The sequence below is a fragment of the Planococcus citri genome, chromosome 1 (genome assembly GCF_950023065.1).
Source record: "Planococcus citri chromosome 1, ihPlaCitr1.1, whole genome shotgun sequence".
NCBI classification, from domain to species: domain Eukaryota; kingdom Metazoa; phylum Arthropoda; class Insecta; order Hemiptera; family Pseudococcidae; genus Planococcus; species Planococcus citri.
This window is the reverse complement of record NC_088677.1, coordinates 52,541,796-52,562,721: the sequence shown is the minus strand read 5'-3', so window position 1 is coordinate 52,562,721 and position 20,926 is coordinate 52,541,796. Positions and strand designations below refer to the sequence as shown.

The window sequence follows — 20,926 nt, the reverse complement described above, 5'->3', positions numbered from 1 at the left end:
TTAACATCATAAGAAGCAATGACACCCTCCTTATGTAATAGTGGAATCTCCATTCCACAAAAAAGACACACCCTCGTTGATTTTGTAGTAAATAATTTGGTGTCTGATTATTAGACCAATAATCAGCCATAAAATTGCTCTCAACAAAATTAGCGAGTGGACTACTCTACATCATTGATTTTAGCGCTAAAATCAATGCTCTACATATCATGTACAATGGTACATGCTACAATATTCATCACCCCTCGAATTTCGCAGCATTTTGGCCACCACTCTGATCAAGAAAGAGACAAACTTAGGGAATGGAGTTACTTTGTGATAGATTTGACCCTCGAAGTAGGGTTGGTAAAGTTAAAATCCAGAACAGTTCCCCGGCAGCAGCCGACCTTCTTGGACTGAGCCGAAAAGTTGGTTATCAATTCAGTTATATGGGGAGAATGTGCCAAAGTTAAGCACAAAAAAAAAACGTATGGGCATTCATTAGTGAGCAAATAAGATCCAAAGGTTATGATTTCTATTTGAAACAAGTGAGTGTAATTCATTCAATAATCTTCTTTATTATAGTGATTGCTGAGAATATTTGATCAATTAAGAATGTATGCCTTAGACCAATTAGCAAACAAAAAGGGACACAGAGTAGTAAGGTTGCCCCCTTATCACTGCCACTACAATCCCATTGAGTTGATAAGGGTGTCTCACCAAAGATGCAAATCATACCATAACCATCAAAGATTGGAAAAAAATGTGCAAAACATGCCGAATAGTTTCAAGAAGAAGTTAACAGTCGAAGCAATACGACGGGGATGAATATGAACATGAAGATGATATTTTTTTATCAAAAGACGCGGAGAATGATATGGTTTGATTCATGGTTTATATGTTCCATTTTTATTTATTTTTGTTTTGTTTATGTTTTTCTAAATAGGTTTTTTGTATTGTTAACAAAATTCATAATTTATGATCGCGAGAACGCATTGAAAACATTTTTTTTTGGTGATGATGATTAGTCATATATTATGTCCACTTGGAAGTAAGAAAGCTGTTTTTGACATCTTATCACTTTTTAGAGTTTTTGCGCGAAGCGCGAAAAAACTCTATTGTAATCACTTTTTCATGGTAGTCATCGTCGTCATAAATCTTTTTGTAGATTTTTAAAATGCTAAGCAATATGCATTAAAAATAATTGGCTACGTTTTTTTTTTTTTCTAAATTCCGAATAAAATTCAAAATATTACTGTTGATAATATTGATGATAATGAAGAGCGAAGAAGTATTTAATAATACGTTGTATTGGTTTTTTGAATCAGTTTTGGAAAATATCATTTATTATTTATGTTATATCATTTGAAACTATACATTACGCATCCGTCACTGGTACTCTCGATCGTTGATTTTTTTGGATTAATTTAGATTCGATGGATTCGGAACTTTTTCAAAGTATAATTGAAACTGTGAAAAAAGCTGATGCTGCAGATCAGCAAAAAAAAATCGAAGAGCTATTTTCTTTATTTAAAGAGGTGCCAATACCAAATTCCATCACGATTTCGTTTTTGCAATTGTTTGAAAAAGTTTATACGAATATAACTGACCAGAAAATGAGAAACAAAATTAAACGCGGGTTATTTGAGATGAGCATGAGCGAATAATTTATTGTGTATTTTGGAAAGTACTTTCAACCAACTTACGATTCGAATAAAAGAATTATCTGCAACGAGTTGATTTTTTCAAAAACTGTCTTAAAATGCCATTTTTTACGTTTTTTCTGGAAAAAATTTGGGAGATAGTTGAAAATGTATACAATGAAACTTTTTCAACATCAAATTTCTACCCTAAAAATATTTCAAAAACTTGGCAAAAATAGCTGTTTCAACCAAGGATCAGAATTATTGTAAAATTGCTTCGGTTGAAGAGTGACTTTTGGATTTTAGAAACATCGCCTTCCTCAATTTAAATTCAAACTTATGCTGAACTTTGTTTTTTTAAATACCTTTTTTTTTTAATGATTCAAGTGAATTCATTATCCCTCAAACGCAAAAACTCTTTTGTAATCAGCGATTAGCTGATGGCTTGTTAGAGTAAGTATTCTACACAAGTATGGGATAAGTCCAAAATCGCATCATTTCTGTAGACCATGCAAAACCCCTGGAAAGGCGAAAAAAATTCAAAAACTGTGTTCATACATCTACGAAGATAATTATAATATTTGCACGATCAATTATCCCCGAAATTAAATTTTTCGAAAAAACTTGGACCTATTTTTTCAAATTTCAATGTAGGTAAATTTCAAAATTATTGTAAAGTTGCAGACAACTTTTTTTGAATCTCCCATCCAATTTTTAAAAAAAAGTCAACTATAGTCCAACATAGGTTACACCAAACCCCGTTTTACGCAAAAAAAAACACGGGGCGACTGCTTCCCTCTTTCCGCACCAGGCGTGTGACGTCACTTGGAAGAAGATTCCACATATGATGGTCGCGTAATTTTTATAAGGTTTTTCAATTTTTTTGGCAAAACGAAAGGGTTTGGGTGAATTTTTATGAGAACATAATTTGAAGATATTAAAATTTACTATCGATTGATATAAATTTTATCTGATTTTGTGCAATAATGACGATTTTACAGATATTTTTATTTCCGAAATCTTACTGTATGCGAAGTTTTAATTGAGATTACTCAAAATTTTCAGTGAACACTAGTGTTTTAAAATACCAAAATGTTAGGAATTTTGTGCTCTTCAATGTAGTTGTTTAGTCAAATCGTTAGCTCTTATCGTTCAAAAGAATGAAAGTTCAAAGTAGTAAACATTTATGCCGTGCGCAATGAAATTCAACGTTGAATTGAAATTACTCAAAATTTTTAATATGCACGTAGATTTTTTAAAATACCAAGATGTTCAGCGTATTGTGCTCTTTTTAATACATATGATTTTTTATTCAAAGCGCTAGCCTTTATTCTTCAAAAGTTAGTGAAGTTCAAAGTTGTAAAACATGTTGCGCGCAGCATGAATAAAATACATAAAATAAAATAATGCCACTTTGATTTGAAACTTATACTCAACATTTTTAGCGAACAAATACTTAAGTTGAGTAGATCTTTCAAAAAACCAAAATGCTCGAAATTATATTCAAAATCAAAAGTTATTAGTTATTATTACTTATTAATTAACGTGCAAAGGTTGACGGTTGTGAAAAAATACCGCGCGCAATAAATTTTGGTTATTTAAAACACGGTACGTGTTCACTGAAAATTTTGCGTAAATTCAAATCAAAAATGAATTTTTACTCCGCACGGAATGTTGTTACAACTTTGAACTTTCATTACTATCGAACGATAAAAGCTAACGCTTCAAATAAAACACCAAATTAAAGAGCATAATCGATAGTAAATTTTAATATCTTTAAATTATGTTCTCATAAAAATTCACCCAAACCTCTTCGTTTTGCCTAAAAAATTGAAAAACGTAATTTCCGCCATACCAAAAACGACGTCACATCAGCCGATGGACCTATCTTGTTTTTGGTGTAACCTTTGGAATGTGCCTATCGTATCGTGTAATGTAGTATACTTGGTGGCTGCCTGGCTGGTGTGTAGTTGTTCTAACAACAGCGGTAGTACCCAGCAAAAAGAGCATACAACCAGCAAGTGAAGCTGGAGTCGAGCTAATGATAGAGAGAATGCCTGCCTGGTAAACCGCTGTCGTCACCACCGCCACTGCCACCCGCTTTTATCATACGTGCATTGCACGCTAGAAACAGGTAGAGGTATAACTAGACTGGACTGGAATGGACTGGAGACGTGGAGGTACCACTGCCAGTGTACACTGTACAGCTACAGGTACACGCATAGGCGCATTTTCAGTGTCGGTGGGCCGAGGGTCAGAGGGATATTCTGTTTAGTCTTTGGTACATTTTATGCACGCTATACCAGCGTATCTGTTTCTGTTTCTTACTCTTACCATACAGGTATCTGTCTTATGTTGTACCCATGCGGCGAATGTGTGAGTGTGTTAGGTGTATGTGCACAGCTAGTTTCTATCTACTTTTACCACTACTATTCCACTCGACTCGACTCATTAACTCGCGCTCGCGAGTTTCAAAGCAAACTATGTCGGTGGAGGATGAGGATGAACGAAGGATGCGATGTGCGGTGTGCGGAGCACCAGCCTAGGTACCGGTAATCGTCGTATTATATTGGTCGCGCGCGTCCGCCGCGTCAATCGCGTATTGTTTAGTATTCACTTGTCCAGTCTGATTGCGAGTCGAGTAGTGTGGCGCTGTGCGGTGTTGTGATTTTCAAATTTTGTTTTTTGATGTTTGATCATCAATTTCGTGGTCAAGTTCTGCTTCTTGACGTCCACTGGTGTCGATGAAAGTGCGTCTTTGTAGGCATATCGCGTCGTTGCCAAGCCGAAGTCTGGATCTAGTATCCAGTTTGATGAGAAAATGTGTCGCGTATTCGTTTACCTATAATTAATTAGGTAGCGTACCTAATTACGATCCATTTATCGCGTTGAAATTGGTTAGCTGGCCATCTCGAACGAGGGCAGCTTAAAAATCGTTCCTCCGGCTGGTAAAATGATGACGAAGAATACTCGAATCAACCGACAACGTATTTGTGTAGATATTCAATTTGAAAATGATTATTACAAGTACATCGCGCCTTCGACAGCTACTTTCTAGGTATAATAAACATTGCGCGGTGTGTGGTGTAGTGAAGTTCAGTGCAGTGAGGCATATGACGCCGTAAAATGTGTGATTTTTGATCGATTTTATGCGTAGCTGCCGATCATCGTCGAGTTACGATGATGACGATGATTGTTAATTGGAGTTCGTGTGAATATCTCATACTGTTCCTGTGATCCTTTCGTGAAAGGCCTACGTAGACGTTGCAAAATATTACGCGATGATAACTCATTACTCTGTCGATTAGTTCATTTGACATGGCAACTTTAGGACTATCGAAAGTTTTTATCCTGGATAAATACTTCACCGAATTACAAAAGTACTGGGAAACGGAGAGAAAATTGCAAGGTAAGTTGCGTTCGAATGCATCAATTCGTACTTTCTTCAAGTTTCATTTTCAGTTTTACAAATTGAGCCGGTAAGCGAAGCTAGTAATACATAGAAATAAATTGCAAAACGTATCGCGAATGGTCTTTCCCTGCTGCCTGCTGCTGTCTGCTATAGCTCATGTATGAAGTGCCTTCACCTCCGAATCAAGTCAAGGGCCATCTATCAAGAGTATCAATATAAATTATTTAGGTACCCCTAGATTTGTCAACATTGCAACTGATCGCAAAGCTGACGAATACGCATTGCGCAACAGCAACCGGATTTTATGCGGGCAAAAACAACCCGGTACGGTGGCTCGATGGCTACCACCACCACGGTCAGTTCGCATTTGGGAACTATCAAATAGGGAAGTTTGACAGGTTGAAACTAACCATAGGTGAAAGAACGATTGTGTACACACAATTTGAAACTAGCGACTGAAATCAAAACCATCAAAACCACTGAAATTGTCGATTAACCAAAACCAAAATCAATATCGAAAACTAAAACAAATTCTCCCAGGTTCTGTATTTTCCCTGACAACTTCACTCCAGTTGATTGATTTTGGATTTGATTGTTCTTGTTCATGTTCTTCTCAAAAGAATGTTGGAAAAATTGTGGGTCTCCAATTGGTACTTACCAGAATTGTTCTACCAGGGTTCAAATTTTTTTCAAATTAAGATTGAAAATAGAAAAAAGTTTTTTCAATTAGATTTTTTTGGTGATAATTGGTCACATTATATCCTCTTGAAAGTAGGAAAGCAATTTTTGACATTTTTTCACTTTCTTAGGTCATTTTATGCAAAGGAATAGGTCCAAAATCGTATTACTTTTCCTAGGCATGCTCAAGTTGACTCGTACAATGTAATATGGAGCAACATATTTGAAAAACTTAGAATCTCCGAAATATGGCTAGAGGCTCCAGAACAGCTCAAAACCACTTCCAGTCGGCTTGGTATTTGAAATTAATAGTAAGAAAAAAAATGTTGCTTTTCAGCTCCACTGGGTAGAATTTTGAGAAAATTTCAACTTTTGAAAATCTGTTAGAGGCTCCAAAGCTGATCAAAACGATTCGAAACTGTGTACAATAGATAGGGGGGGGGGGGTGAAACTACGATCATATTATCTAATTACAGTTTTCTGGCTCAATTAGTTGAAATTTTGATATTTTTTCCACATTTATGGCTCAAATATGTAGTACTCAGTACCTACTACGGAGTGCCTTTTATACTACCCATGGAAAATTTCGCTCAATTTGCTTCCTCTGCCTGAAGTTGCTACTGCGAGAAGGAACATTGCTATGAAATTTTCAGCCCCCCAGAAGAGAAAAGGAGCGTCGATGAGCCCTATCATTTCATAAAGTGTGAAAAAAATCGGACAAAATTTTGAAAATTAAAAATATTCTGATTTCAACAACTTTTTTTTGCCTCCCATCACCAGTCATCGCCAATATGAGAACTGGAGGGTTTACAATTTTTTTTTGCTCTGTGCCTTCGAGTACTCAAGTAATATGTACAAAATAAATACCTATACAGTATACATATGATAATGTTAGCGGGAGTAAGTGTCGTGCTGGGAAGCGCCCCAAGTTCTCAAAATCCAAAAAATTCAAACTTTCACTCTTTTACAGCTCAATCTTCGCTGAACTACGTATCTTCATATGATAAACTATTGTTCAATATTTTCAACTAGCTCACCTCCGCGACGGATAGTGAAAATGTGAACCCCCCCCCCCCCGCTATTTGGTCAATTATTTTGATTTTTTCCTACCAACATTATTGGGGAGAAGTAAAGACCGAGTTGTGTTTTTTATTGGGGAAAGGGTCATTCAAAAACAACTTTATGAGCCTCCATATATAAGGAGGTCAACATTATTGGGGAGGAGGGAGAGACCGAGTTGGTTATTTTTTTATTGAAAAGAGGAGTTTTCAGAAAATTTATTTTTCAAACTTTTTCGCAGACTTAAATTCTTTTATTAAAATTTTTTTTTCAACTTTGTTGATAAACTCTATCTACCTATTTGCAAAATATGATAAAATTAGCCTTTAATAAAAGAAAACCGACATGGTGTAAGGAACCGAGGAAGGGGTTTTCTTGAAATGGAAGGTATCCTAGAATGATTCTGTAGGAATGAAAAATTTTTGATAAAAGTGCAGACTTCAATTTTTCATTTTTTCTATTCATCTCAACTTTGGAGGGTGGAGGGTTTTATACATACAAGAGGGCCAATGTTTTTTGAAAGTTCGAGGAAGATTTTAGAAATAAGGTTATATAGAAGACTTCTGACACAGAACTGAAGAATTTTTGGATAAATTGGATTTCCCCTTTTTTTCAACTTGAAGGGGTTCGCACCGGCACCACTTTTTTCAGATAGAGAAACAATAAAAAGATTGAAATTCATTTTTTCGCCCAAAGTAACAACTTTCTTACACACTAATTCACTGGCATCAAGTTTGGACCAATTCAACATCCGGTACTTGGACTAAATCATTACATCGATCTGTCGATCACAGTATTCAATGGTTGAATTACGATTTCTACTTTAGCCAAGCTGTATCAGGTCATGGAGTTTTCCGATCTCATCTTTTCAAACGCCATCGCACTGACAGTCCTTTGCTTGAATCAAGTATTTTTCATCAGTGCCCAAGATGGGCTCTGAACAAACCTCTTTTACCGGTAGTCCTTCAAATTGCCGAACATCGCAACTACCTCAGAAGCAAAGTATTTCCTTTTTAGAATGCTGAACCGCTTCGGAAAACCCCATCGTCTAGTACCTCGAAGTCGATTACGAGTGGGGTGTTTATGCGACTCTTTTACATTTCATGTTAGTTTTATTAGAATTTTTTGGAATAATTTACAAACTTTGAGGTAGAAATTATCTCGAAAATTGTAAATTCTCTTCACCAATAAATCGTTCATTAGGTATATACTCGTACGAGTACAATGAAAAAAAAAAGGTATAAGTACAGAATCTCCAACAATGTAGAGTATAGCTGATGAGAATTTTCATGTATTACTTAAGCCTGCCTGACGTTATGCCTGATCTGCCGAGTGCCGACGGTGCTGAATGATAACACTGATGGCTGACAACGTCGCATCGCCGCACCGAGTTGAGCCTAGCTGAGCTGCGCCCGAGTGAAAGACGCTAAATTATCGGATGGTGAGAACTTGCAACTACGCTCACCGTGGCTGCCTCACCTAGCACAGAGCACAGCGCACCAGTTCCCGAGTACCTCTACCTAGCCACCTACCGGCGGACGCTGCTGCTTTACGTTGGATTTGTGTTGACCAGCCGCAGGCAATCCAGTCTCCAGTTAACCAGTTCGAAGCATCGCGGTCGCCGCTAGCGCAGTGTGTTCCAAATATGTAGGCGCCGCGCTGCGCCACCGCATCCGCTTATTATCCTACTCAGCGATCGCCACCGTTACCGCCGGTTCGAAGTGTTCGCACTTCGAGCGCAAAGGCTGAATATTGAAGCTTGAATTGATTTTCGAGGCTTATATCGCTCAACTGACCGCCTGGCCCGAAGGCCCGATTTTCGCAGCTGCTGCGAAATTTTTGGCAAGTCTTGGAAGTCAGTGCGATCGTGGTGCCGGTGGAGCACTTAATCTGGAGACTGAAGTTCGTAAGCTTCCCAATACTAAATCCTTGAAACAAATTTTCAAGTACATTCGTGAAGGCGAAGGAGGCAGGATAAAGTGAATAGCATCAATGATGACATATATTGGATGTTATCGCACCAGTCATATGAGTCTAATATTTCATATTGCCAACCTACATCTTCTACAAAAAAAAAAAAACTCGCGGCGAGGAGCTCAATATTTCTGAGCACGCTGTACGTATTTAGGTAGGTAGGATCTACCCTAGAAGTTAAAAGTGATGCGAATGCGATGCCCATGTCGATGGTAATGGCGAACTTGCAGGGTCAAACAGGTTGATATAGCCTCGAGCTTGAACTAATTTTTGTTCTCGCGTCATCGTCGTCATCGTGCCATTGACCATTGGCCATTGCCACGGTAATTGCGCTCCTTTAACGCAGCATCTACACTCACTGGCGCGGATTTAGATTTAGAAATTGATGTTGTTTTGTGGTGGGCACTCATGTAGTCAATGGAGCAGCCATCCACAGTACATAGTACGAGTTAGTAATGTTGGTCATTTTTCTTATCCAGCTTACTTTGCTGAACCACCAATTTAGACACAATGAACCGGTACCACTTCTTACTAGATCTCCAAACATAAAATTCATTCCATACTATTTCTAATTTGAACCAATCATAGATTTTAATAACCGTATCCAACTCTCATCAACTCCTTTACAACAGTTTATCGTGCGTTCAATGATAATGTGATCAGCCAAATTAGCTTCAACAACCCTAAACTCAATCCCGGACTGATCACCATAATCAAATCCCTTAAAAGGAAATCCCATCCCAACCAACACAAGACAAAAGGGAATTGAAAGAAGACTAAAATTTCGATTTTTCGTAAATTTTAGAGATTCAAATTCGACCCATTTCTTACTTTAAAAAATCGAATTATGATCAAACTGACACAAAAAAAATGAAATTTGGTTTGAACCTCGTTTTCAACCGTCTGAGTGGATTGGTGGTGGTTTCAAATCGTTGCGGATTTTCGATATCCAGTTTTTAAAAAAACGCTGTAATCTAATTTTCAAACTGTAATTTTGTGACAGTTCAAATTCAAAATTTTCTCCAGCGATTATTTTTGAAAAAAATAAATGAATGAAACTTAATCATTCGTGTAGGTACACCTAGAGAAAAACAGCAGAATTTCAATTTATTTCGTTGACGCGTTCGCGAACGATGAATTTTTATTCTCATTTTCATTTTTCAAAGAAAATTTTGGATTTGAACCGGCAATAAAAAAATATTGAAAATACGTCGATCGAATTAAGGGTACAACGATGATAAATCTGAGTTCATAAGCATAACTAAATTTCATTTTCATCCTACTGAACGGTTCAACACCATCATCAATCCAATCGGAAAGTCGGAAACGAGGTACAGACCAAACAGCATTTCTCCTCAATTCAATTACATTTTTATTCTTTTCTGTAAAATAGCTCTCCTGAAATCCAAAAACTCATAATCCTACTAAATTAAATTTAAAAACGGGCTAAATTTAAATCTTCAGAAAATTTGCCAAAAAATCAAAAAATTAATTTTAACGCCTGAAATTTATGCTGATAATGCATTTTTAGGATCTTCTTTTGATTTTCCTATGTACGATTCAAAAAATTCTTGAGCTGGTCGCGCAGACATTATCCGTAAGTTTAATCGTGAGGTGCCCCTTAATCGATACCCAGTCGTTATGAATTGAAACACTATTCGAAGGTAGGTAGGTAGGCAGACAGGCAAGCAGGCAGTTACACGGTACTTAGCTCACTTTCGGGCATTATATGTATTTACAGTAGGCAGTTAATACATAGTCGATGTATGTATGTACTTGCAAATCGAACAACCAATACCTACGTACATACTCATAAACTAGATCTACGATCCGTTGATCGGTACAAGAATACAGATTTGCATAGCAGCTTCTAGATAGCTTAGTCGAGTGTTTTTACTCGTAAGTCAACTTGTTACCCTTTTTGTTTGTTTCTCGTTGATGGCGTAGATACATCTTCTTCAAACGAGGCTGTTCACCTGCAGCAGCGACTTCGAAGTTTGAGTTCAGAATTGGTAACGTTGAGGAATCGATTATACGTCCAAGGAGAACACGCGAACCACTCGCCAACTTCGCTGCCACCACCACCACCACCACCTCCACCGCCACATCAACAATCGTCTTCGACTACATCATGTCAACAACAGCAGCAACAACAAATTCGATCATCTTCGGCGTCCTCGACGTCGTCAACGACGTCTTCGTTGCAGCGTCAGCAAAAGCAGCAGCGCCAACAACAATCAGCGTTTGTACAATCGGCGACTGCGGCCAACAACCACAATGCCACGAACGGGGGCCATAATCAAAATAACTCTGCGTTACCTCCGACATTACCAAAAAATCAAATACCCATTCCGCCACCTCATGTACCAAACGCCGTTTCGCACGCTATCACTAGTAAGTTTCGCACCTACTCGTACATAGTGTAAGTTCATCTTACTCGTGTATATTCACTTAGCTTCATCTATCGTAGCTCCGTAGCAATGCACAGCGCGCGCCCTTAATCAGTTAGCCACTGGTATGTCTACTCAAGGTTAAGGTCAAGATGATTAGGTATTTCAATATCTTTCATTCTCTCATCTTGTAGATTGTCGCATGTTCTGATGGGTCAAAAGAAGTCAAACTTCGGGAAAGGGTGTTCTTCTGGGATTCTGAGATCTAGGTTTGACTCTTGAAGTTCGGTCATTTTTATTAGAGAACCATACATGAATAAGTACGTACCTTCCCTGTGACCCACATATACCGATCCAAATTTTAAACATCCCAAGGCATCCTTACCCCATTCAAGGGGGCGAAAAAAACTTTGATTTCTCCTCCACTTTTGATTTTCCAGCCACTGCGAATTGACCTAGGAGGTGACTCAAGAACTCAACACAACCAGTGAGAGGGTGTCTCAAATGTGCTATTTAGGTTTTCCCAAAAAATTATTGCTTTGGTTGGAATCATTTCCGCAGTTGGCCCCGAAAAGGTAGGTATGACTAAATTGACAGGACAAATAATTTTTAGCATGTCTCACTTCAAATTTTCATACACTCGAGAAATTGTCCCTCACAACGTCATTTCGTGACTTGATTGGATATCTCGGATACGAAAGTAATGAAAGAACAGGAAGGATAACACAGGATACAGATGACTTGATTAACTATTTTTTTATATATATTTCGAATTCAAAAAAAGAAGAATTGATATGTACGTAGAGAGTTTTCTGAACAAATTTTTCATGAACTTTCAAATAAAATGCTAAAATTATCGTAGTTACTGTCTAAACGAAGAGAGAGGAAGAATTTTTTGAAAGTCTGAGTTTTTTTTTGTACTTATCATGGCCATTTTCCAATTTTTTCTTAAATCTGCCAGAAAAACTTCGAAAACAGTAACCGAAAATTTTCTAGCTTCATTTTTGATGAAAACCCTTAAATTTCTCGTTCTTCGCCATTTGACCTTCTGGTTGTTCAATAGTTGATAGATAAATTTTATATTGTAATTATTAGCTGTCGATTTCAACCAGCAAATAATCTACCATCGTAAAATTTTTGTTGTTTTTAGATGACGTGCTTGTAAAGCACATAAGCGCCGTAAACGCCAACGTAAACGATGCGTACTCCAACGGCCCGAAATCGAAGGCTTCGATGTTGTTATTACCCTCGGCGGCGGCCAAAACTGCGTCGCCGACCAGCGGCCAGCTTGGCGATTTGATTTATTTACCCGGACCTCTGACAGAGGATGCAGTTTTTAAATGCTTGCAAGCTAGATTCACAGCCAAGCAATATTTCGTAAGTACATTATAGACTATAAAGCATATTTAGCTCCTAGCTGGATTTTTCAAATAAAAAAATTGATTTTGATCGCTACTTTTGAAATTCAGTTTAAATGGTCACTCGCTAAATTTAGTCTTGAAAATATTTTGCAGACTAATGTTGGTCCAGTTTTGATATCTGTGAATCCGTTCGCCGATGACAAGAATCCGTTGACGTTGGCCAGTATGAGATCCGTATCCTTGGATGCGAAATTACTGAAAGTCGTTCAAGATGCGGTACGGCAACAGTCCGAGACAAGTTATCCGCAAGCTATTATTCTGTCGGGTAAGTTTAATACGTCGAAGCAGCAAGCTTATACGTAGATGTCGAGTATAATTAATATCACATATGCGTTTTTGCAGGTGTTAGCGGCTCGGGTAAAACATACGCTTCAATGTTGCTGTTGAGGCAGTTATTCGACGTCGCTGGCGGAGGACCCGAAACGGACGCTTTCAAACATTTAGCTGCCGCATTTACTGTACTTCGTTCTTTGGGATCTGCTAAGACTGCTTCGAATTCTGAATCTAGTCGAATTGTAAGTAAAATCACCGCCGCCGCACCAATAGTTCACAAGTATCTGGAACTACCATTGTAACGATGTTTTTGTTTGCGCAGGGCCATTTTATCGAAGTTCAAGTTACTCACGGTGCTTTGTACCGCACAAAAATTCATTGTTATTTCCTCGACCAAACCAGAGTCGTGAGGCCTTTACCGAATGAAAAGAATTATCATATATTTTATCAGTTATTGGTGGGATTGACCTCCGAAGAAAGAAGTAAGTAGAAGACGCAATAAGAGTAAAATAATTTCGATACATAAAAAAAAAAACAGAACTTTTCAAAAATGACGAATTTTTAATTTTCAAAAACTCGTCGAAACCGATAAATCAATTTGACAGCTGAAATTTCAGTCATAGGGGTTTCAAACCATGCTCTTTTCAAAAATCATGGTCCCATTCAAGTCGCGGTGCAAATTTCAGCAGCTGAAATTAATTTCTCGATTTTAGACAAATTTTTGAAACTTTGAATTTGACTCATAACTTTTTATAAAAATGATCAGAAATTTTATCAAATTTAATGGCCGAAATTTTGCTTATGCCCTATTTTTGATCTCCAAAGTTGATTGATAGGTATTCAAAAAAATATTATAAAATAAAACGGGATGAAAGATTTCAAATTATTTTTACGTTTTTCGTTGATTCGTTCGCAAACAAAAACAGAATTTTGAACGGGCTGAATTTCATTTTCATTCTTATTTATGGCATTATTTCGACAGCTGGAGAATCTGAAAATCTGCTGGAGTCCCCAGAATTGCTCGAAACCACCATCAACCAACTATAGGGAGGTAGAAAATGGATATTAGCCAAATGTCAGCGTTTTTTAGGTTAATTTGATCAAATTTACATTTTTTTTTTTTCATAAAAAACAATGAGCCAAATACAAAATTTCAAAAAAATTCCAAAAATTGAGAAATGAATTTTAGTAAGTATGTAGCTGAAATTTACTCCGGTGGTGTCCTTTCAGGGTGTCTAACAACATTTTAGCTTACACCGACCCCGCCCCCCCCCCGAAAAAAAATATTTTTGAACCAGTTGGAATTTGGCGATAAAATTTTACAAGTATTAATTTAACAAGTGTTGCCATCTTTTGAGGTACAAAATGAACATATATTATTTTTTCAATTTTCACCAATTAATTCAACTTGAGGTTTTTAAAAAATTTTAAATCAATGATTCTGAGAAAAAATACAGTACTTTGCAGTACTTGCAGTACCGAGGATTTCAATGCAGTACTTTTACAGTACTTGCAGTACCTGTTAGACACCCTGACTTTGAGATCTTATTCTGATTCTCCTTGGGCCAATACAAAAATTTTTTTGGGCCGTTGGGAAACGTCTTTCGTCGAATTATGTACAATTTGCAACTAGGAATCGATTCAACGAGTTGTTCTCTAAATTCATTTCTCTGATCGTTGTTTACAGTGAAACTCAACTTGGACGGATACAACGTGAATAATTTGAACTATTTGAAACACGGCGACGTAAACCAGGATGAAGTTGACGACGCTAATCGTTTTCAAACGTGGAAAATTTGCTTAGGTTCGCATACTAATTAATTTGCGCTTTTCAGTACTAGTTCAATTCATAAAATAGCAGATTTAAAAACTAAAATGCACCTTGGCTGTTCATTTGATCGTTTACAGGCGTATTGGGTATACCGTTTATGGACGTGGTTCGAGTTTTGGCCGCTGTTCTACTTTTGGGAAATGTGCACTTCGTCGACGGCAATAAAAATGGTAAAACCTGCGGTGGCAGTGACGTAAAATCACTGGTCATTTCTGAAGTGTCGGTGGTCGGCGAATCCGAGCTGAACTCTGTCGCTACTTTGTTAGGCGTATCAGCCCAGTCTCTGTTCAGAGGCATAACTTCCAGAACGCATAATGCTAGATCGCAATTGGTGAAATCGTTTTCAGATGCAAATATGGTACGTGTACAACAGTCGTCGTTTAGTGAATTTCATTTACCATTATTCCATATTGTAATCGAATTACATTTTGAACATATTGCAGTCAAACTTGGTTCGAGATTCGTTGGCCAAAGCTTTATATTGTCGTACTGTTGCAACCATAGTCCGCAGAGCAAACAGTTTGAAGAGGCTTGGTTCCACATTGGGCACTTTAAGCAGCGATTCCAACGAGTCCGTTCATAATCAAGCCGAAGTAAGTTTAGTACGACACTTGTCTCACATTATAAGTATGTACCATTCATATAAACTTATCAAGTTTGATCCAATTTTCATTGCTGGATTACGCAAACGCTAATCTGTAAAAAGAACTTCCGACTAAGCTTTTTTCTAATAATTTTACTCGCATTATTCAAGGTGGCGAGTCAACACGCTTCGACGGTCGGTACAGCTGGTTCCAAGTCCAATAAGTCAATGGTCGCTTTGAACAACGCTGTCAGACGAGCTACAGACGGTTCCATTGGTATTTTGGATATGTTCGGCTTCGAAGAACCCAAAGTAAGTGCAACATCGTCTACGTATTCACGAATTTTGAAATGAGAATTGCGGTTTTGAGAAAAACGCGATTTGAATTGAAACGTCCAAGTCTGATTATTGGTTATGTTACTGTACAGCCTGCCTGCTTGGAACATTTATGCATTAATTTGTGCGCCGAGACTATGCAGCATTTCTACAACACTCACATCTTCAAATCAAGCATAGAATCGTGTCGAGACGAAGGGATCAATTGCGACGTGGAAATCGATTATGTAGACAACGTTCCATGTATCGATTTGATATCTTCTTTGGTAAGTGTGGTCGTGGTTTAAGTTTCAAGTTTCGCTTGCTCTCTGTCTTAATCGTTGTAAATGTGCCCAAAATTACCAATTCTTTATCACGTTTGCAGAAAACGGGTCTATTAAGTATGCTGGATGTGGAATGCTCAAAACGCGGTTCGGCCGAGTCCTACGTCACCAAAGTATTCAAATCTGAGCATCGATATAAAGGCAAACTGTTCGAATCGAAACCGTTTGATGGAAGAACTTTCGGTATCCAGCATTTTGCTGGACGTGTAACGTACGATGCCACCGATTTCTTGGGTAAGTCTTGGACGCTGTTAAAAGAGGCTGATGGCATGGTTGGTTCATTTGTCGTTGAACCACCGGAGTATCTCTATAGCAATGATACTGTCGCCGCATTTATTTCATAATTATAATTTGTTCTTGTATTTGGTCGCTCGCAGATACAAATAAAGACGTGGTGCCTGATGATTTAGTCGCAGTTTTTCATAAACAAACGTGCAGTTTCGGTTTCGCTACTCATCTTTTTGGCAGCGAGTTGAAAGCTTTATATACTTCGGATGTTGTTCCACGAGGTATAAGCTTTCGAATATCACCAACGTCGCATTCTGATTTGTAAGTATCAAATTAGTAAACTACCAACCACGACCTTCTCAAATTTCAATTATTGAATAATTCTACAGGAAGTAGCATACTACCTAACAAATTTTTGAAACAAAATGCCCCATAAAATAATTCCAACATTCAAAATAATACAATCAATCACAGAGAGTTTATGAGCTACCCTGACTCAAGTACCTACTCGTAAAAAGAAAGAAATTCGAATAAGTACGATTATAAAATTCAAATCTTGTGTACCTACAGATTGAATGGAGATGAACCTGTGTCGACGCTGACTCAAGATTTCCACACGAGGCTGGACAATTTGCTACGTTCACTGGTACACGCGAAACCACATTTTGTGCGATGTATTAAAGCGAATAATTCAGAAACACCGCGTCTGTTTGATCGTAGCACTGTCATGAAGCAGATACGTTCGTTACAGATTTTAGAAACTGTCACTCTGATGGCTGGTGGTAAGTAATAATAGCGAAATAATTAAGGGTTCGACGATTACCCTTTGAAGACTATTACGAATGGACTTATCAAGCTAATGTATGCCAATTGTCAATTTTTCATCACAGGCTATCCTCATCGAATGCGCTTCAAAGCGTTCAATACGCGGTATCGGCTGTTGGCTCCGTTTGCTAAAATGCGCTGCATCGAAGAGCGCGCTGCCGAAGATTGTCGACTAATTTTACAACGTATTGACAACAAAAGCGATTTGAAACAAAATCATGAAGTTAGCATGAGCTGGGCTTTTGGCAAAAAACACATATTTTATAGGTAGGTACTCGTGTAGTATCTTTGTGTTTTTATTTTTCTCTTCATCTACTGCCTTTTAAATATTAATCCACGTACCTACTTTTTTTTGCTTGTGCCTATAGCGAGGGAATTCGCCAGCTATTGGAATCATTGAGAAACGAAACGAGATATCGTGCCGCTGTCATTATTCAATCCTTGTGGAGAGGTTGGTACGCAAGAAAGAAGTGGCCATCGTTGAAGTGTACGCTACAGTTGCATCAGCCAGTGACATCCGCTACAGGTAGGAATTGGGAAGCCTCGCGCTCTCTTTCACTACGCCACCGTAATCAATCAGGCACCAATAATCGACAAAATAATATTAATCCTCATCATCATTATCAATCCAGGTCACGTTGTGAATTCAAATTTGAACGCACGCGCCGCCGCCGCTGCTGCTGTATCAGCAAGTATCGCGTCAGCGGCCAGCAACCTGAATGGCAGTGGCGGAGGTGCCATTTCCGTTCAACAACATGCCAACAATGCTGCAAGCGCCGCACCAGCAACAGCCAATTCGGCATCGGCTGCCGCATTGGCATCTGCGTCCGCATCCGCCACGTTGACTAGACCGCGTCCGCAACCGATCGCCGGCACTCCACCGCCGGATCCGAATGAGAAATGTGACGCTAAAATCATCCAACAGACGTGCACGTTGTTCGGATTGGATTTGGTTAGTTTGTTTCTTCAATTTCGAATGCTTTGCTAGCTTTTTTGGCTTTTAACGATCATGTTTTTTACATGTCACTGAGCGTCATTTGACAAAGGAATCTGCAGGCTAAAGCTGACGCTCCGTAAACCGCTTATGTTTTTTCTTCCTTGCTCAAGTCATTATGTACTTACCTGGTTATTAATCTGTTTGTTATAATTCATCCCGCAGGAGAGGCCACCACCAGTTCCTCCCAGTAGATCGTATACGATAACGGGAAATAAAAAGTTTGGATATCCTCAAACAAGAGTCATGAAGACTAGCTTTCCTGGTATGTATATCTATCTACGAGTATAAAGACTACATTATGATACGCCTAAATCTAAATACTCCAACTGTAGAGTGGATCGCAAAAATAATTATGTACATATGATAATACATATCAACCAAATTCAGCGGACATCCTCATTTCTAGTTGAAATCGTCACCCAAAACGAATCTAAATTGCGGAGGTGCGCCTGGAGAGGAGATATGATTCCTCAAAAAGGGGTCATTATCAGAAAAGCAGTCCAGTTCCAAAAGATTATCTATATTAGATTCAACGTCAAACTCCAAAATCACTTTTAGGGTTTTACTGCGGTTAAACACGTGCAAATCACTTGACCTTGGGTAAATTCATGATTCAAAATTTTTTCCCCTGAAATATTTCGGAGTAATTGAGCACAAAGGAATACAGTGATCCTAATTTTTTGGTCATCATTGCCAATTTCAAAAATTTGAAAGTGTTTCCACATTTTACTTAAAATTGGCAGTAACGACCAAGAAATTGGCACCATGAGAAACATTCGGAGAGGAAAAAATTTTCAAAAACAAGAATACACCCAAAAAGAAGCGATTTGCCAATTTTCAACCACTCTGTAGAACCCTAAAAGTGGTATTGGATTTCGATGGCGATGACCAAAATCGACCCATGATCTCAAATACTATCTTTTGAAGTTGGGCTATGTTTTTCGAAACAGGTTGGATAGGGACCAAACTGAAAAAACCACGATTTTTTTCAGAAATGCCTCTTTTTTGAGAACCTAGAACCTACGAGTATATCTCCCTTCCACGGACACCTCAAGAACTATAAAATTTTCCGAGTACATTTCAAATCAAAATTATGGTCTCCACTGAATTTATTCGAAATCCTTCAGCATTTTTTTTTCACGATTCACCTCAATGGTCATTAAAAAACGAATAATAAACGACAGAAAAAACACCCAAACATTTGGACTTGATTTCTTTGAAATGTAAGCCGGTATGTTTACCTACTCCTAATGCAATATTTATAATAAAACAGGAGGATTATGTATGTACTAAGTACATAAATTGAAACTTGCTTGTGATTTGTAATATATATGACGACTAGTAATGTAAATACAGAAGATGGATTAGTAAATGGAGCAATAGGGATTTTAAAGTATATTTAAAAGTTCGTTTCTTACCTTCTTTAATATGGAACATGAAAAACCTTGTCACATCTCCACTCCATCAAATTGACCTAGGAGTTTGAAATTTGGAATACACATCCGAGTTTCAACTCCTTCCCATCGTGTTTTAGCTGCGAAAAAATGAATCCTCACTTCACGTAGCTTAATATTCTGTATTGAATTCAAATGTTCATTTTTTATGTCTTTTTTTTCTTCAGAGGAAAGCGGCGCCGAAGTAACTTTGATGAAAGGCGACAGTGTAACTGTTGTTGGAACATCGAATAAGAGAGGCCATCTACTGGTGGAACATGCTAACCATAATTTAATCCACGTGCCTTTTCAATTCCTAGAATTAAAGCCATCAACATCTCTGACTACTGTTCAGTGACTGTTTTTAGTTTATTAAGCGATATTAAGACTGCCGAGATTAGAAGTTATGCATATGTATGTATCTGTCTGTTCTTCATTACTTTCTTACTATTATTTACAATTTCCTTTCTCGAATGATTGAATTTCATTTTGTCGTTAGTTAAGTTTTATTTACATACGTGGGTACCAAAAATGATGGGTATGAGAAGTACATATGAGTTACAAAGTGTATATTGGCTACAACTTTTTTCTATGTACCTATGTGCCATTGTGCCACTTGCCAATTTGTAGATAATTTGAATGTTTTTATTTTTTTTATTTTTTATTTACGTTGATACGTACCTCGTAATTACTTCTAAGTTTTTGTTTATTACTTAATTGGACAATTTTCAAAATTTTCGACAAACGCTTAGTCTTACCTACGATAGATACCTTACAACGACTGATTTTTATTTATTTACTTATCTATTTATTAATTTGTTTAAACTTTATATTCTGACGTATGAATTTTTGTACCTATCATACTCTGAATAACATTCGCCCTCGCGCGTAACTTACGTGCCTTAAATTTATTTTACGCTGCTCGTAAAATTTGCCATATATACTTGCCATACTTACTAAACATAGATTGTATATAATAACGTATCATTAGCGTGAATGCGAACGATCATATCGTGTAAGCATATCTATCTACCTACCTACCTATTTAGTAACTAAGTGTAGTTAAAGTCTTTTTCTACGATACCTAAGGGTAACTGTAACTGAATACTTTCGCGTAGAATTAAGCTATTCGTACTTTCCGAAGGTACTCGTATTTTTCATAATTCATGTCTTTCTTGGAACGATCAAACGCTCAAGTTTACGTAGTTAAGTACGTACCTTTACCTATGTGTTTACATTTTTCATTCTTCTTTCACCTATTTATTCGCTCATTGATTGATCTTTTCATCAATTTTGTTGATTTTGTGTAGGTACTCGAATACCTACACGTATGTACTGTGTATCATTTATTTACTTGTAATTACTCAATTACTCGATGTATTCGTAGTATACACATAAGCTCGAATATAGACGTATACCATATTTCCTATACTCATGTGTAGACCTATTGGGTTCTTATTTCACTTTTGCTATTCACACTTTACCATTAGCGAACATACTGAAAGCAAAACGGAGGGGGGATGCTCAAGGCTTTTTCCTTG

At 37.6% G+C, this 20,926-nt stretch overlaps 1 protein-coding gene across 2 annotated transcripts; it reads left to right on the top strand.

Annotated features, from left to right (window-relative positions):
* The first annotated feature begins 4,092 nt into the window (after nucleotides 1-4,092).
* On the top strand, nucleotides 4,093-20,816 carry dachs (unconventional myosin-IXb-like dachs). Of its 2 annotated transcripts, XM_065346083.1 has the most exons (19): nucleotides 4,093-5,031; nucleotides 10,693-11,139; nucleotides 12,286-12,512; nucleotides 12,650-12,821; nucleotides 12,899-13,071; nucleotides 13,152-13,311; nucleotides 14,517-14,633; nucleotides 14,738-15,018; nucleotides 15,104-15,253; nucleotides 15,415-15,555; nucleotides 15,672-15,845; nucleotides 15,944-16,136; nucleotides 16,280-16,451; nucleotides 16,701-16,912; nucleotides 17,021-17,222; nucleotides 17,324-17,481; nucleotides 17,588-17,907; nucleotides 18,115-18,214; nucleotides 19,574-20,816. In XM_065346083.1, exons 1-19 carry the CDS (start codon nucleotides 4,941-4,943, stop codon nucleotides 19,741-19,743), a joined length of 3,660 nt encoding a protein of 1,219 aa, XP_065202155.1. In that variant the 5' UTR covers nucleotides 4,093-4,940; the 3' UTR covers nucleotides 19,744-20,816. The 2 variants fall into 2 exon arrangements, with proteins under 2 accessions (XP_065202155.1, XP_065202156.1); XM_065346084.1 differs by lacking the exon at nucleotides 10,693-11,139 and having other exon boundaries at nucleotides 4,095-5,031.
* Nucleotides 20,817-20,926: the final 110 nt, after the last annotated feature.

Excerpts from the sequence above, each read along its gene's own strand:
- dachs (XM_065346083.1), top strand. The coding sequence starts at position 4,941 with ATGGCAACTTTAGGACTATCGAAAGTTTTTATCCTGGATAAATACTTC. Across the intron at positions 15,019-15,103 it reads CGTTTTCAGATGCAAATATG|TCAAACTTGGTTCGAGATTC; the intron begins GTACGTGTACAA and ends AACATATTGCAG. Across the intron at positions 18,215-19,573 it reads CATGAAGACTAGCTTTCCTG|AGGAAAGCGGCGCCGAAGTA; the intron begins GTATGTATATCT and ends TTTTTTCTTCAG.